General features: G+C 49.6%; 1 protein-coding gene across 4 annotated transcripts in view; it reads left to right on the top strand.

Annotated features, from left to right (window-relative positions):
- The window catches only part of LOC145337139 (disks large homolog 4), a 263027-nt gene that overhangs the window by 25782 nt on the left and 220641 nt on the right, over positions 1–16604 (top strand). The window contains exon 1 of one of the 4 annotated variants that reach the window (XM_080181923.1): positions 2097–2187. The exons of the other annotated variants lie outside the window; for them this stretch is intronic. Within the exon in view, the coding sequence (XP_080038049.1) occupies positions 2158–2187 (30 nt within the window). The 5' untranslated portion in view covers positions 2097–2157. Of the gene's footprint in view, positions 1–2096; positions 2188–16604 lie in introns of those variants that run through there. 4 annotated transcript variants of the gene reach the window in all.

Genomic DNA, 16604 nt, shown 5'->3' on the forward strand with positions numbered 1-16604 from the left:
CACTAACATTGCAATGAAGTTACTGCAAAATTCCTCTCGTTGCCACACCTGTTCGGGTCAATGCACCTAACCAGCACGTCTTTCCCATTAGTAACTCCCATGGAAGGGGTCTCTGCTGGAGGCCTTGTGGCGCAGTGGGTAGCGTCCCTCTCTCTGGGACATGCATTCAATTCCCAGTCCGGGGCTGAAGGCTAGGGAAGGTCCATTCACAATGTGGCCAATTATCGACTCGTAAACCCTCCAACGCCTCCCAATTTCAGATGGTGAGAGCAGCAGAGATTTGCATTCAGCCAGGGGATGGAAGGTATTGGAGCCTCTGCCATTCATTGCTCTAGGCTACAACAAGGAACCAAAAAAACCCAGTAGACGAGGTCGGCCATTCAGCCCATCGAGCCTGCTCGGCCATTCAATGAGATGATGCAGGAGGAGGCCATTCAGCCCACTGAGTCTGCACCAACCACAGTCCCACCCAGGCCCTATCTCCAGAACCCCATGCACTTACCCATGCTAGTCCCGTACATTAAGGGGCAACTTAGCACGGCCAATCCACCTCACCTGCATATCTTTGGAGTGTGGGAGGAAACCGGAGCCACCTGCAGGAAGTCCACGCAGACATGGGGAAACTGTGCAAACTTCACACAAACAGTGACCTAAGCCGGGAATTGAACCTGCGTCCCTGGCGCTGTGAAGCAGCAGTGCTAATCACTGTGCTGCCCCCATCACTGATATGTCATTGGGATGGCATGGTGGGTGCAGTGGTTAGTACTGTTGCCTCACAGTACCAGGGCCCTGGGTTCAGGTCCAGCCTCAGGTCACTGTCTGTGTGGAGTCTTAATGTTCTTCCCGTGTCTGCATGGGTTTCCTCCAGGTGCTCCAGTTTCCTCCTGCAGTCTGCAAGATGTGCAGGTTAGGTGGATTGGCCATGCGAAATTGCCCCTTAGTGTCCAAAGAAGTGCAGGTTAGGTGGATTGGTGATCCTAAATTGCCCCTTGGTGCCCAAGGATTTGCGGGTTAGGGTGGATTGGCTATGCTAAGTTGCCCCTTAGTGTCAGGGGGTCTAGCTGGGGTAAATATGGAGGGTGATGGGGATAGAGCCTGTTGGGATTGTGGTCAGTACAGATTTGATGGGCGGAATGGCCTCTATCTGCAGTGTTGGGGATTCAATGATTCAGAATTTTCCGACTCTATTCCTTGGGAGGGACAGTCAGGTGGGGGTGAGGGGGAGGTTAAGAGGGGGTGGGAAATAGGGGTAGCATTTTAAATTGAGAAGCAAGCTAACCCACTAGCACCCCCCCCCCCCCCCCCCCCCAACCTCCCCTCGCCACCTGTCTGCCCGACCCGTTTTGACTGCTCTTTCTCTGGTCCCTGGAGAGCAGCAGCCTCCTCCCTTTAAGTGACTGAGCAAGGGCTGTTGTCATGATAATTAGATTTGGATCCGGCCTCTCTGGGCCAGCAGAGAGAGAGAGAGAGAGACACATACACACACACACCGTGGGTAATCTTCCTTTCCCACCTGCTCCTCCTCTCTCTCCCTCTCTCCCCCCTCTTTTTCCACACTCCTCTCTCATATCGATCCTCACACACACACACCCATACATTCACATACACTCATACACACACACATACATACACTCACACATATACATCCATTCACATATAGACATACATACACACACATACACACAGTCTCACACACACACACATACATACTCACACATACACACAGTCACACACTCATACACATACACATACTCACACATACACACACACTCCGCCTCCTCCCCCTCATCCTCCCCCTCTGTTCTCGTCGTTAATGAACAAATTCACCTTCCGTCCGCAGAAGCCAAGAGGATTCCGTTCCCCAGTTGAAACAAAAAGAGATCTCTCTCTCTCTAATATTTTTTAATAAATGAACTGTCCCCCGGTCGCTCACTCCCACAAGTCCCTTTCTCTCACACACACAGACACACACACATACACTCTCACACACACATATACACACTGACACACACTCTCTCACACTCACACTCACACACACACACACGCGCTCCATACTGCTGTTCACCCACCTCCTGCCTGCATGCCCCCAAATCCCACAGTTTTCCAATGCACGGAACCCCCCTCTCCAAGACACGGCCACCTGTTTCGTTTTAGAGAATGGATTGCCTGTGTATAGTCACCACAAAGGTAAGGGGAATCTTTTTAATTCTCGGTTTCCGTGGCTTGCAAAAAAAAATCCACAAGTTGCCAAAACGTAGAAGACTCTTTATTGTTTTTGGTTGCTCCTCTGAAAGGTTTTTTTTTCTGTGTGTGTATATATACGTGTGTGTGTGTGTGTGTGTGTCCCTCTGTCCCTCTTCCCTCCAGCATGTGTGATCCATCAGGGGGATGCTGAGACTGGGCTGGTCTCTGAGACGCCAGCAACTGATCCGCTCTCCTCATTTTGTGGTCCTCGCAATCTCTCAGGTTAATACACGACTCTCCAGGCCTCCTCCTCGAGGCCTCCGGACTCCTTTTAGGTGCCTTTCTTTTATTTGTTTTTATTTCTAAAAATATTACTTATCCTTCGAATATCCTCCTTCCCTTCCCTCTCCTTCTCCCACTCAACCTTTCCTTGGTAAAACCGCTTCCAGAAAATCCACTGCCCCTTTGATTTTTTTTAACACCTTGAAGGTGGAAAGGGAATGAATGAAGTCCGGGAGGAATGGTGTGTGTGTGTGAGAGAGAGAGGTGAAGTGTGGAAGTAGATTTGGAGAGGGTAGAGGAGGAGGGAGGGAGAGAGGTTGGTGGTTGTTGGGGTGCAGTTTAGCTTGATAAAATTTACCGAGAGAGAGAACGAGATAGAGAAACTAAAAAATGGAATGATTCTGCCATTAATTTGATGGAGTTGTTTGAAGACAGCCCCTTTCTCCTTTTGTGTGTGTTTTAGCTGGTGTTGTATTTTTTTTGGTGTGTCAGAATTAACAAAGAAGCTTTGGGAGAATATGTGGTGCTGAGGCGGCTGTGTCCAGCCAAAGAAGGATAATGCTTCTCTCAGAATGCAAATCAGCAAAAATAAATACGAAATAAATTAATTAATCACATTTGAAATTCTTCAGATCTGGGGTCTTTTTGAGTGGCTGCCATTGTGATTCGGAGGTGCACGGGGAGTGTGTGGTCTATTAGCCGATAAATCCCGCCTGCTTTTATCCCTCCCTCCAGCCCTCGCTCCCCCACCCCCCCTCCCTCCAGTGCGTACCCCCCTCCCTCCAGGCATGTTCGGAATCCTGGCAGGGTTTCAGCTGGTGCTTACATGTGGTCAGGCAGGTGCCTTCAGACAGGACCCAGCTTTTTTTTTGACCATTGGGGATCCTCTGCCTTCTTCCCTCTCGTTTCCCCAACAACATCAACCCCCCCACCCCCTTCCACTTGCCCCTTCCCCTCCCCTCTCATCTGCTCCTTCCTCCTCCCTCTGTCATGCTAGCTCTGGCTCACTTTGTCGGGTTGGAGTTTGGAAACACAGTTGATGGTCTTCATGGTCATATGGCATATGGTACGACTTGTGCGACTGAGGTGGTTCATTGTGGCGGGGGGGGGGTGTTGCAATGGAGTTTGGGGTCGGGGGGGGTGGTATTGGTGGCTGCTTCCCCAAAAGCATTTGGACAGAATGACACCTTGAAAGGCCAGTGTGGAGATCAGTGGCTGGTTGGGGAAGCCAGTTGTGAGTGAGATATTTGGGGGGGTGGGGGGGATGGAATGTTGTGATTGTTGGTGGGTGGTTGGTCAGTCAGTGGGAAGACGGGGTATGAGGTGGGTGGGGGGAGATATTTCCCCCAGGGGGTGATGGTGACTGCCTGAGCTGTATTCTGCTTTTGTCAGGCCCAATCTTTGACAGGTGTTTGATTCGTTGATGGTTCCATTGCTTTGCCCTCGGCGGGAGCAGTCAACTTTTCCAGGGGTGGGTGGTGGTGGCGGGGGGGCGGGGGGGGGGGGGGGTAGTTTCTGGGCCTGTGTCTTCTGTCGGGCCTGAGTTTGGATGTTCTCTCCGCTCTTGCGAACCACCTTTGGCGTGGTGACCTTACTCGCCAGGTGTGGTTGATTGTGGAGGACGGGCATGGCATTTCCAAAACCTGGCATTGCTCTGCAAGGGGATTGCCAGCTCCAATCGGGGCAAATTCCTGGAGGACCACCCTCACCTTTATCCACACCCTCCCAACCCAACTCACAGTCCATCCTCCACATGTCACTGCATCCCTACAGCCTGCTGGCTGAGAATGGATATGCACAACCGAGAGGTTAGAACCATCAGGAGATAGGCCTGGGCTCTTTTCTCTAGTAAGAAATCTCACAACACCAGGTTTTGGAAAGGCTGTTCCTTCATCAGGTGTGTGGAAAGTTCTTTTCCTTTAGCCTGGTGTTGTGAGACTTCTTACCGTGTTTACCCCAGTCCAACGCCGGCATCTCCACATCATGACTCTTTTCTATACACAGGGAAAGGCCAAGGGTTGTTCTGATGGAGATCACTAAATGACTGCATTTGCTAGGCGGATGTAGAGAAGATGTTTCCATGTGTGGGTGAGGCCAGAACTAAGAGCCATCAATGTCAGACAGTCACTCATAAATCCAATGGGGAATTTGGGAGAAACCTCTTTACCAAGGGAATGGGGAGAATGCGGGACTCGCTCCCTTGGGGAGTGGGGAGAATGTGGGACTCGCTCCCTCGGGGAGTGGGGAGAATGTGGGACTCGCTCCCTCGGGGAGTGGGGAGAATGTGGGACTCGCTCCCTCGGGGAGTGGGGAGAATGTGGGACTCGCTCCCTCGGGGAGTGGGGAGAATGTGGGACTCGCTCCCTCGGGGAGTGGGGAGAATGTGGGACTCGCTCCCTCGGGGAGTGGGGAGAATGTGGGACTCGCTCCCTCGGGGAGTGGGGAGAATGTGGGACTCGCTCCCTCGGGGAGTGGGGAGAATGTGGGACTCGCTCCCTAGGGGAGTGGGGAGAATGTGGGACTCGCTCCCTCGGGGAGTGGGGAGAATGTGGGACTCGCTCCCTCGGGGAGCGGTTGAGGCGAATAGTATCGAGACATTTAAGAGGGGAAGCTGGATAAACATGAGGGAGAGAGGAGATTAATTGAATTTCCTGAGCGCTTTGGGGGACAGTCACTGGACGTTGTTTAAAAGTCATTGAAACACTTTTGAGATGTAGTTTGTAATGTTGGAAAGTCACTGGCCAACTTGCTCATAGCAATCTCCCAGAACCAACAATGTGAAAACCATTCAGGTTGTCTGAGCTCGTGATGCTAACTGAGGGATAAATATTGACCCCAGGCTGCTGGGGGATAACTCCCCTTCTACTCTTCAAGATAGTGTCATGGGATCGCTTGCATCCATGAGCAGGCCGAATGGCCTCAGTTTAACAGATCATAGAAACTAGAAGCAGAAGGAGGCCATTTGGCCCTTCCAGCCTGCCCCGCCACTCATTATGATCTTGGCTGATCATCGAATTCAATATCCTGATCCCCTCTTCTGCCGCATATCCCTTGATCCCTTTTAGCCCCAAGAGTTATATCTAATTCCTCCCTGAAATCGCACAATCTTTTGGCCTCAACTACTTTCTGCGGTAATTCCACACATTCCCCACCCTCTGGGTGAAGAAATTTCTCCTCACTTCAGTCCTAAAAGACTTATCCCTTTCTTTGAGGAGTTGACAAAAGTGATTGATGAGGGAAGGGCTGTGGATCTTGTCTATATGGGCTTTAGTAAAGCATTTGACAAGGTCCGTCATGGCAGGCTGGTACGAAAGGATCACATGCGATCGGGGTGAACGAGCGAGATGGATTCAGAACTGGCTTGGCCATAGAAGACAGAGGGGAGCGGTGGAAGGGTGTTTTTCTAAATGGAGGTCTGTAACTAGTGGTGTTCCGCAGGGATCAGTGCTGGACCTCTGCTGTTTGCAATACTTGGAAGAAAACATAGCTGGTCTGATTAGCAAATTTGCAGATGATACTAAGATGGTGGAGTTGCGGATAATGATGACAATTGCCAGAGAATTCAGCAGGATGTAGATAGGCTGGAAAATTGGACAGAGAAATAGCAGATGGAATTTAATCTGGACAAACATAAGGTGATGCATTTCGGTAGACACAACTCAGGTGGGAACTATAATATAAAGGGCAGAACCTTAGCTACACAGAGAGATCTGGGAGTACAGGTCCACAGATCCTTAAAAGTGACAGCACAGGTGGAAAAGGTGGTGAAGAAAGCATGTGGCATGCTTGCCTTCATCAGTCAGGGCATCAAGTATAAAAGTTGACAAGTTATGTTACGGTTGTATAAAACCTTGGTTAGGCCACGTTTGGAATACTGTGTCCAATCCTGGTCGCCACACTACCAGAAGGACGTGGAGGCTTTGGAGAGAGTACAGACAAGGTTTACCAGGATGTTGCCTGGTATGGAGGGTATTTGCTATGAGGAGAGAGTGAATAAACTGGGATTATGCTCCCTGGAAATACGGAGGCTGAGGGGGCGACCTGATAGAAGTTTATAAAATTATGCGGGATGTGGATAGGGTGAACAGTTGGAAACTTTTTCCCAGGGGCAGAAATGATAATTACAAGGGGGCACAAGTTCAAGATAAGGGGGAAAGTTCAGTGGAGATGTACGGGGGGGAAGTTTTTTACACAGAGGGTGGTGGGGGTCTGGAATGCGCTGCCAAGTGAGGAGGTCGAGGCAGACATGTTAACCACATTTAAGACTTATCTGGATAGACGCAGGAACAGACGGGGAATAGAGGGATACAGGCGGCTGGCCTGGATAGGACAGGAGGGTGGAAAGGCCTGTTCCGGGCTGTACTGTTCTTTGTTCTTTATTGTTAAATTATAACCCCTGGTTCTAGATTCCTCCACCATTGGGAACATTCTTTCTGAATCTACCCTGTCTAACCCTGTGACAATTTTATAAGTTTCTATGAGATCCCATTTCACTCTTCTAAACTCCAATGAATATAATCCTAACTGACTTAGTGTCTCCTGATATGACAGACCTGCCATCCCAGGACTCAATCTGGGTCCCTACAAAAATCAGTTCAACACACCACCACTATTTGATTTTACAGCCAAGCCCTGGGGTGGGCCTTTGAAACCGGAACCTTGTGATTCAGAGGTGAGAGTTGGGTAGATCTTAGACTCATAGAATGATTACTGCATCAAAGGAGGCCATTCAGCCCATTGTGTTGGTGCTGTCTCTTTCTCTTGCTCTGCAGGAGCCCCTTAGCCTTTCCAAACCACCCCCCCCCCGCCCCACACAGCCCTGCACGTGTTCCCTCTTGATCCAGCTCCCCTTCTGATTGAGTCTGTCTCCACCGCACTCTCAGGCGGTGCATTCCAGATCCTAACCACTCACTGCTTAAAACAATGTTTCTCCCTGTGTCACTGTCGGTTCTATAACAAATCATCTTATAACCCGTGTGCTCTGGTTTGTGACTCTTCTGCCTGGAGGGAACAGTTTCTATCCGTCTGCTCTGTCCAAAATTAGAGCGGAGATTCACTAGGATGCTGCCTGGGCTGGAGCATTTCAACTATCGAGAGAGGTTGGTTAGGAAGGGGTTATTTTCCTTAGAGCAGAAAAGGCTGTGTGGGGTGGGGGTTGGTGGTGGTGGTGATGTTGTTGGGACCTGATTGAAGTGTGTACAGAATTGTGAGGGGCACAGACAGGACGGATAGGAAGGAACCTTTCCCCTTAGCGGAGGGGTCAGTAACCCGAGAGGGAAGATTTAAGGTAAGGAGGGTGCAAGGGGATTTGAGGAAAACCTTTTTCATCCAGAGGGTGGTGAGAATCTGGAGCTCACTGTCTGAAAGGCTGGTCGAGGCCTCACAACATCGAAGAAGCATTTAGATGAGCCAGAGCATACAAGACTACAGAATGGGTGCTGGAAAATGGGATTGGAATAGATAGGTGCTTGATAGTCAGTGTGGATGTGATGGGCTGAAGGGCCTTTTCTTTTGCTGTAAACCTTTGTGAGTGTGTGACTAAGCCCTCATGATTTTAAATTTCCTTTTAATCTTCTTTTCACCTAATAGGACAGCCCCAATCTCTTAACGCCTTTTGGGGCCCGTGCAGCAGAAACACTAGTGTCAACCCATTGCACTGAATAAGGTGTTTCTGCACTCCTCATTCTAAATAACGTATTTTTAAAAAATTGATTCATTCATGGGACGTGGGCATTGTTTGTCCATCTCTAATTGCCCATGGAGAAGATGGTGGGTGAGCTGTCTTCTTGAACCCACTGCAGTCCCCGTGTGGTGTAGGTGCACCCACAGCGCTGTTAGGGAGGGAGTTCCAGGATTTTGACCCAGCGACAGTGAAGGAATGGCCGATTATACTTCCAGATCAGTATGGTGTGCGGCTGGGAGGGGCACTACCAGGTGGTGGTGTGCCCATGTGTCTACTGCCCTTGACCTCCTAGGAGGTAGAGGTCGTGGGTTCGGGATGAACTATTGACAAAATCTTGGTGAATTGCTGCAGTGCATCTTGTAGATGGTGCACACAGCTGTGTCGGTGATGGAGGGAGCGAATCATAGAAACCCTACAGTGAAGAAAGAGGCCATTTGGCCCATCGAGTCTGCACTGACCACAATCCCACCCAGGCCCCAGGCCCATATCCCTACACATTTACCCACTAATCCCTCCAACCTACGCATTTCAGGACTCTAAGGGGCAATTTTTAGCATGGCCAATCAACCTAACCCGCACATCTTTGGGAGGAAATCCGCGCAGACACGAGGAGAATGTGCAAACTCCACACAGACAGTGACCCAAGCTGGGAATCGAACCCAGGTCCCTGGAGCTGTGAAGCAGCAGTGCTAACCACTGTGCTACCATGCCGCCCATAAATATTTGTGGATGTGGTGCCAATCAAGCAGAGCTGCTTTCTCCTGGATGGTATTGAGCTTCTTGAGTGTTGTTGGAGCTGCACCCATCCATCACACTCCTGACTTGTGCCTTGTAGATGGTGGACAGGCTTCAGGGAGTCAGGGGCCCCTGTGCAGGATTCCTAGCCTCTGACCTGTTCTAGTAGCTGCAGTATTCATATGGCTGGGTCCAGTTGAGTTCTTGGTCAGTGATAACCTCAGGATGTTGACAGTGGGGGATTCAACGATAGTAATGCCTTTGAATATCAAGGGGTGATGACAAGATTCTCTTTTTGGAGATGGCCAGTGCCTGGCATTTGTGTGGCGCGAGTGTTATTTGCCACTTGTCAGCCCAAGCTGGATATTTTCCAGATCTTGCTGCATTTGGACTTGGGCTGCTTCAGTATCTGAGGAGTGGTGCTGAACATTGTGCAATCATTGGTGAACATCCCCATCTCTGACCTTATGATGGAGGGAGGGTTGTTGATGAAGTAGCTGAAGATGGTTGGGGCCTTAGACACTAACCCTGAGGGACTCCCACAGAGATGATTGATTTCCAAAATCCACAGCCATTTATCTATCTTTCTTCTGGGTATGGTTCCCACCAGTAAAGGCACCATTATCCACTCAGGTGAACCTTGTGTGAACTAGCCTTTTCTCCAGCCCATTGTCTATGTAGATACCAGTAAGAAAGGAACCTTTAACAATAAAATGAATGGACCACAGCCATGGTTCAATTCCCTCTTTCCGATTTTAAAAAACAAAGAAATTTACAGCCCAGGAACAGGCCCTTCGGCCCCTCCAAGCTTGCACTGACCACGCTGCCCGACTGAACTAAAACCCCCTACCCTTCCAGGGACCTCTATTCCCATCCTATTCATGTATTTGTCCAGACGCCCCTTAAGAGTCACTGTCGTATCCACTACCTCCCTTGGCAGTGAGTCCCAGGCACCCACCACCTTCTGTGTAAAAAGACTTGTCTCATGCATCTCCTTCTCCCTTGCACCTTAAACAGGGTGGCATGGTGATGCAGTGGGTTAGCACTGCTGCCTCACAGCACCAGGGACCTGGGTTCAATTCCTGGCTTAGGTCACTGTCTGTGAAGAGTCTGCACATTCTCCCTGTATCTGCATGGGTTTCCTCTGGATGCTCCGGTTTCCTCCCACAGTCCAAAGACTTGCTGGTTAGGTGCATTGGCCATGCTGAATTCTCCCTCAGTGTACCCAAACAGGCGCTGGGGTGTGGCGACTAGGGGATTTTCACAGTAACTTCATTACAGTGTGAATGTAAGCCTACTTGTAACTAATAAAATAAACTTTACCAGGCAACATCCTGGTAAATCGTTTCCACATCCTTCTGGTAGTTGGCGAACAGAATTGAACACTATATTCCAAGTGCGGCCGAACTAAGGTTCTATAAAGCTGCAACATGACTTACCAATTTTTAAACTCAATGCCATGGCCGATGAAGGCAAGCATAAGATATAAGAGCAGAATTAGGCCGCTCGGCCCATCAAGTCTGCTCTGCCATTCAATCATGGCTGATATTCTTCTCATCCCAATTCTTCTGCCTGTTCCCCCATAACATCTGATCCCCTGATTAATCATGCTGTACGCCTTCTTGACTACCTTCTCCATCTGCATTGCCACTTTCAGTGACCTGTGCACCCAGATGCCCCGATCCCTCTGCCTATCAATACTCTAAAGGGTTCTGCCATTTACTGTATATTTCCTATCTGTATTAGATCTTCAAAACTCCCACCAATATCCTGGAGGTAAGTTTGGTTGGGTAGTCTTGCCGTTTCTCGGATGTGTGGGGTAGCAGGTGTTTGTTTGGTTTCTGTTGTTGAGGTCACTGAGGAGCAAGACTTCCCTCCTGTGGGAACAAGGGGAAGGGGTGACTTCATCCCCATTCACCAGAGAATACAGTTCTAGTTTGTGTCATGCTGGCAAAACTCAGCAGGTCTGGCAGCATGTGCAAAGACAGAAACATAGTTAAACATCTCGAGGACCAACATGACTCTTCCTCACGACGGATTTGTGTAAGTTTTCTTCATGATCTAATGTATGGAGTCCTGGTATCAATCTATGTGGCTTAGAATGACTCTCAGTGACGACACAGGGATGGTCTAGGCAGGTCTCCCCATAGCTGAACACCATACTGAGGCCTGATTAAATCCTGACTGTAGGAGAAAGGATGCTGGTTGAAGCCAGGAGGTGCAAGTAATTTTGGATAAGGGGGCTTGTTTGTGTGAACCTGTGGCAAAAGTAAGACCAAATCATAGAATTCCTATAGTGAAGAATGAGGCTTTTCAGCCCATTGAGTTTGTACTATCCTTGACAGAGCAATTTGCCCAGCGCCACCCCCAACCTATCCCTGTCACCCCACACATTTACCCCACTAATTCACCCCTCCAAAATACAAATCTTGAGACACTGAAGTTTAGCATGGCCAATCCACCCAACCTGCACATCTTCAGACACTAAGGATCAATTTAGCGTGGCCAATCCACCTAACCCGCACATCTTTGAACACTAAGGGGACAATTTAGCATGCTCAATCCACCTAACCTGCACATCTTTGAACACTAAGGGGACAATTTAGCATGCTCAATCCACCTAACCTGCACATCTTTGAACACTAAGGGACAGTTTAGCATGGCCAATGCTCCAAATCTGCACATCTTTGGATACTAAGGGGTAATTTAGGATGGTCAATCTGCACAGACATTTAGCTGAGGCCGGAATTGAACCCGGGTCCCCGGAGCTATGAAGCAGCAGTGCTTAACCCTTGTGCCGCCATGCCACCCTATTGAAACAGGAACAAGAGGAAGGATGTTCAATGCCTTGAGCTTGTTCTCTGTTTAATTATGATGTGGAGATTCCGGCGTTGGGCTGGGGTGCGCATAGTAAGAAATCTTACGACACCGGGTTAAAGTCCGTCACGTTTATTTGGAATCACGAGCTTTTGGAGCATGGCTCCTTCACCAGGTGACTCACCTGATGAGGGAGCAGTGCTCTGAAAGCTCGTGATTCCAAATAGACCTGTTGGACTTTAACCCGGTGTTGTGAGACTTTTTGCTGTTTAATTAGGTACTGGATGATCTGTACCTCCACTCCATTTGCTCCAAATTCCTCAATACCCTACTCAACAAAAATCCATCGACCTCAGTTATGACCTTCCTGACTGACTCCCTGACCTTGATAGCTTTTCTTTCGGGGTGCGGGGGTGAAAGAGGGGGTTCCAGATTTCCACTCCTGTCTGTGTGAGGAAATGCTTCCTCGCCCTGAACCCCGAACAGCCTGGCTCCAATCTGAAGATTTCCCTTCTAGTTCTGGACTTTCTGCCCCATCGATAGAGGAAATAGTTTTTCTCTCTCAAATTTTTCTAAGAGGGTGGGAGGCGACGGCCTAGTGGCATTATCGCCAGACTATTAATCCAGAGGAATCTTCTGGGGATCCCGGTTCGAATCCCGCCATGGCAGACGGTGGCATTTGAGTTGAACAATTAAAAAATATCCAGAATTAAGAATCTACTGATGACCCATTGTCGATTGTTGGAAAAACCCACATGGATCACTAGTGTCCTTGAGAGAAGGAAATCTGCTGTTGTTACCCCGGTCTGGTCTACGTGTGACTCCAGAACTACAGCAGTGTGGTTGAGCCTCGAAGGGCAACTAGGGATGGGCACTAATGGCCAGCCAGTGTCCCACGAATGAATTAAAAAAAGGGCCATTTTATTGGAAAAGCAACTGGACCAGTCCCATTCCCTCACCTTTATCTGTAGCTCTGCAACTGTATCCAATAATTATGCCATTCTGGTTTGACAGCCTTGATTGGACCTGCGTTCACCATGCTCTTAGGCAGTGCATTTCCAGATCCTAACCACTCGCTGTGTGGAAAAGGTTTTCCCCTTTTTGGCCTTTTTTTTTATTATTTGCCAAACTCCTCCAATCTGACTCCGCTGGTTCCCAGCCCTTCATGATGTGGAGATGCTGGCGATGGACTGGGGTAAACACAGTAAGAAGTTTCACAACACCATATTAAAGCCCAACAGGTTTATTTGGTAGCAAAAGCCACTAGCTTTCAGAGCGCTGCCCCTTCGTCAGGTATAAGACTTCAATATAGGACTTACGTGATGAAGGGACAGCGCTCCGAAAGCTAGTGGCTTTTGCTACCAAATAAACCTGTTGGGCTTTAACCTGGCGGTGTAAGACTTCTTACTCTTGTTCTGCACTGCAGGATTCTATATCTATGTCTCTCAAATCCAGTATCTTTCTTGTAAGCCTCCTCTGACATCTCCACATCTTTTTGAATGTCCGCTGCCCACCCAACACTTCAGTGAAGGAGATCATTTCATAGACTTAGATATTAAGGAAATACGGACATTGTCAGTGTCATCCCAACCTTTGGAATGTACACTCTAAACCTTGGGATCATTCTGGTCAATTTACACTGTGCCCACTCCAAAGCCAGCATCTCCTTCGCAAGGTGCCGGGCCCATAACTGAACCCGGTTCCTTCCAATGGGATCTGAACAAGGCTGTGTGCACCTGAAGCACTACTTCCTCCTCCTTTCCTCTCCTCCCCCCTCCGGTGGCACAGCGGTTAGCACTGCTGCCTCACAGGGCCAAGGACCCAGGTTCAATTCCGGCCTCGGGTCACTGTCGGAGCAGAGTCTGCACGTTCTCCCTCACGTCTGCATGGGTTTCCTGCAGGTGCTCTGATTTCCTCCCATACTCCAAAGATGTGTACGTTTGGCGGATTGGCCACGCTAAATTGTCTCTTAGTGTCCAAAGATGTGCAGGTTAGGTGGATTGGCCACGCTAAATTTCCTCTTAGTGTCTAAAGATGTGCAAGTTAGGTGGATTGGCCGTGCTAAATTGTCCCTTAGTGTCCAAAGATGTACAGGTTAGGTGGATTGGCCACACTAAATTGATCCATTTGATTTGCTTTTGTACCTGCTGATATGGAAATCGTCGTCAGAGGAACGAAGCGCAGGCGTATCTGGAATAATTTAAGAAACAGTTGGATACCATATGACTAGCACTCTCTCTGTCTCTCTTTGTAGCTTCCACATATCACCTAAAGGCTAATAACACCCAGTACTTGAGGACTTGTGCGTATCCCCATGGCAACCACTGCACATGCACACCGACTCCTCTTCACGTCTGCTCATAAACTGAGAGATTAAAGTAATACCAGGTTCTCTGGATAAAGAGGGATGTGGAGAACTCACTCCAAGGTGTACAAAATTGCACCAGAGAGGTGCCGACTTCACTCTCCATAAATAACAAAGAGCGGCAGAGTGGTTAGCATTGCTGTCTCATAGGGACCGGGAGCCGGGTTCAATTCTGGCCTTGGGTCACTGTCTGTGTGGAGTCTGCACATTCTCCCTGTGTCTGCATGGGTTTCCTCTGGGTGCTCTGGTTTCCTCCCACACACCAAAGTGTGCAGGTTAGGTGGATTGGCCATGCTAAATTGCCGCTTAGCATCCAAAGGTGTGTGTGGGTTAGGTGGGATTGGCCATGCTAAATTGCCCCTTAGTGTCCAGGGGACTAACTAGGGTAAATGTGTAACGTTATGGGGATGGGCGGATGGGGTTGTGGTCAGTGCAGACTTGAAGGGCCGAATGGCTGCCTTCTGCACTGGAAGAATTCTGAGTTTGTGAAGGATGGGCTGAATGTCCTTTGCTTGCTACAATTGATATTGCACTTTGATTCAGTGTGTCAGTATTTACAGGGGGGTCCCCAGGGAGTGTGTCAGTATTTACAGGGGGGTCCCCAGGGAGTGTGTCAGTATTTACAGGGGGGTTCCTGGGGAGTGTGTCGGTATTTACAGGGGGGTCCCTGGGGAGTGTGTCGGTATTTACAGGGGGGTCCCTGGGGAGTGTGTCAGTATTTTCAGGGGGGTCCCTGGGGAGTGTGTCAGTATTTACAGGGGGGTACCTGGGGAGTGTGTCAGTATTTTCAGGGGGGTCCCTGGGGAGTGTGTCAGTATTTACAGGGGGGTACCTGGGGAGTGTGTCAGTATTTACTGGGGGTCCCTGGGGAGTGTGTCAGTGTTTACTGGGGGTCCCTGGGGAGTGTGTCAGTATAGGGTTGAGCTATGAGGAGAGGCTGAATAAACTAGGCTTGTACTCGTTAGAGTTTAGAAGAATGAGGGGAGATCTCATTGAGACGTATAAGATGATGAATGGGATGGATAGGATAGAGGTGGAGAGACTCTTCCCGCTCAGAAAGGACAGTAGGACTAGGGGGCACAGCCTCAAGATAAAGGGGGGGCGGTTTAGAACGGAGTTGAGGAGGAACTTCTTCACTCAAAGGGTGGTGAATCTCTGGAATTCTCTGCCCGTTGAGGTGGTGGAGGCTACCTCGCTAAATAATTTTAAGACGCGGGTTGATGGGTTTTTGATAAGCGAGGGGATTAAGGGTTATGGGGAGAGGGCGGGAATGTGGAACTGAGCCACGACAGATCAGCCATGATCTTATTGAATGGCGGGGCAGGCTCGAAGGGCTAGATGGCCTATTCCTGCTCCTATTTCTTACGTTCTTATGTTCTTATTTACAGGGGTGTCCCTGGGGAGTGTGTCAGTATTTACAGGGGGATCCATGGGGAGTGTGTCAGTATTTACAGGGGGATCCATGGGGAGTGTGTCAGTATTTACAGAGGGGTCCCTGGGGAGTGTGTCAGTATTTACAGGGGGGTCCCTGGGGAGTGTGTCAGTATTTACAGGGGGGTCCCTGGGGAGTGTGTCAGTATTTACAGGGGAGGGTCCCTGGGGAGCGTGTCAGTATTTACAGGGGGGTCCCCAAGGAGAGTGTCAGTATTTACAGGGGGGTCCCCTGGGAGTGTGTCAGTATTTATAAGGGAGGGTCCCTGGGGAGTGTGTCAGTATTTACAGGGGAGGGTCCCTGGGGAGCGTGTCAGTATTTACAGGGGAGGGTCCCTGGGGAGTGTGTCAGTATTTACAGGGGAGGGTCCCTGGGGAGCGTGTCAGTATTTACAGGGGAGGGTCCCTGGGGAGCGTGTCAGTATTTACAGGGGAGGGTCCCTGGGGAGCGTGCCAGTATTTACAGGGGAATCCTCTGGGAGTGTGTCAGTATTTACAGGGTGTTCCCACACACTGCAGCCCTGTTGATGTTGGCTTTTAAATACTGTGGATGCCTCAAACATTCAGTGGGACAGGCCTGTACTCGTTCAGAGTGGGCCTGGTTATCAACCCAGACATGGCGACCGTATCAGAATTACGCAGGGTCGATAAATGACCAAGTGTCCCCTTCCTCCTCCAGACTGTCATGACTGCAGACGAGTTTCTGTCACTCAGTCAAAGTATTCCTGGTTTTGTTAGCAGTGTAGTTACTTGGAAGTAGTCTTGAGCAATGGAGTACAGTGCTGCTGAAGCTGCGTTTGCCACGCTGGTTTCTTTCTAGAACCCCAGGCTTCCTCCTTGAGTGCTTGCCGTGTGGCCAGTGTCTCTGGGCAGCCAGCTCAGCTGAACAGGATGAGTAGAGGCCTGGCAGATAGGCATTTGAGAAAAAGGGACTTTTTTCTTTTCCCTATCTCCCGACACAACCTCTGGATGTTTCGCAGCTAATGGGGAGCCGATGGCCCAGTGGGATTATTGCTAGACTATTAATCCAGAAACTCAGCTAATGTTTCTGGGGGACCCTGGGTTCGAATCCCGCCACGGCAGATAGTGGAATTTGAATTCAATAAA

The sequence above is a fragment of the Carcharhinus amblyrhynchos genome, unplaced genomic scaffold, assembly GCF_965287045.1.
Source record: "Carcharhinus amblyrhynchos unplaced genomic scaffold, sCarAmb.v2.hapA scaffold_43, whole genome shotgun sequence".
Taxonomy (NCBI): Eukaryota; Metazoa; Chordata; class Chondrichthyes; order Carcharhiniformes; family Carcharhinidae; genus Carcharhinus; species Carcharhinus amblyrhynchos.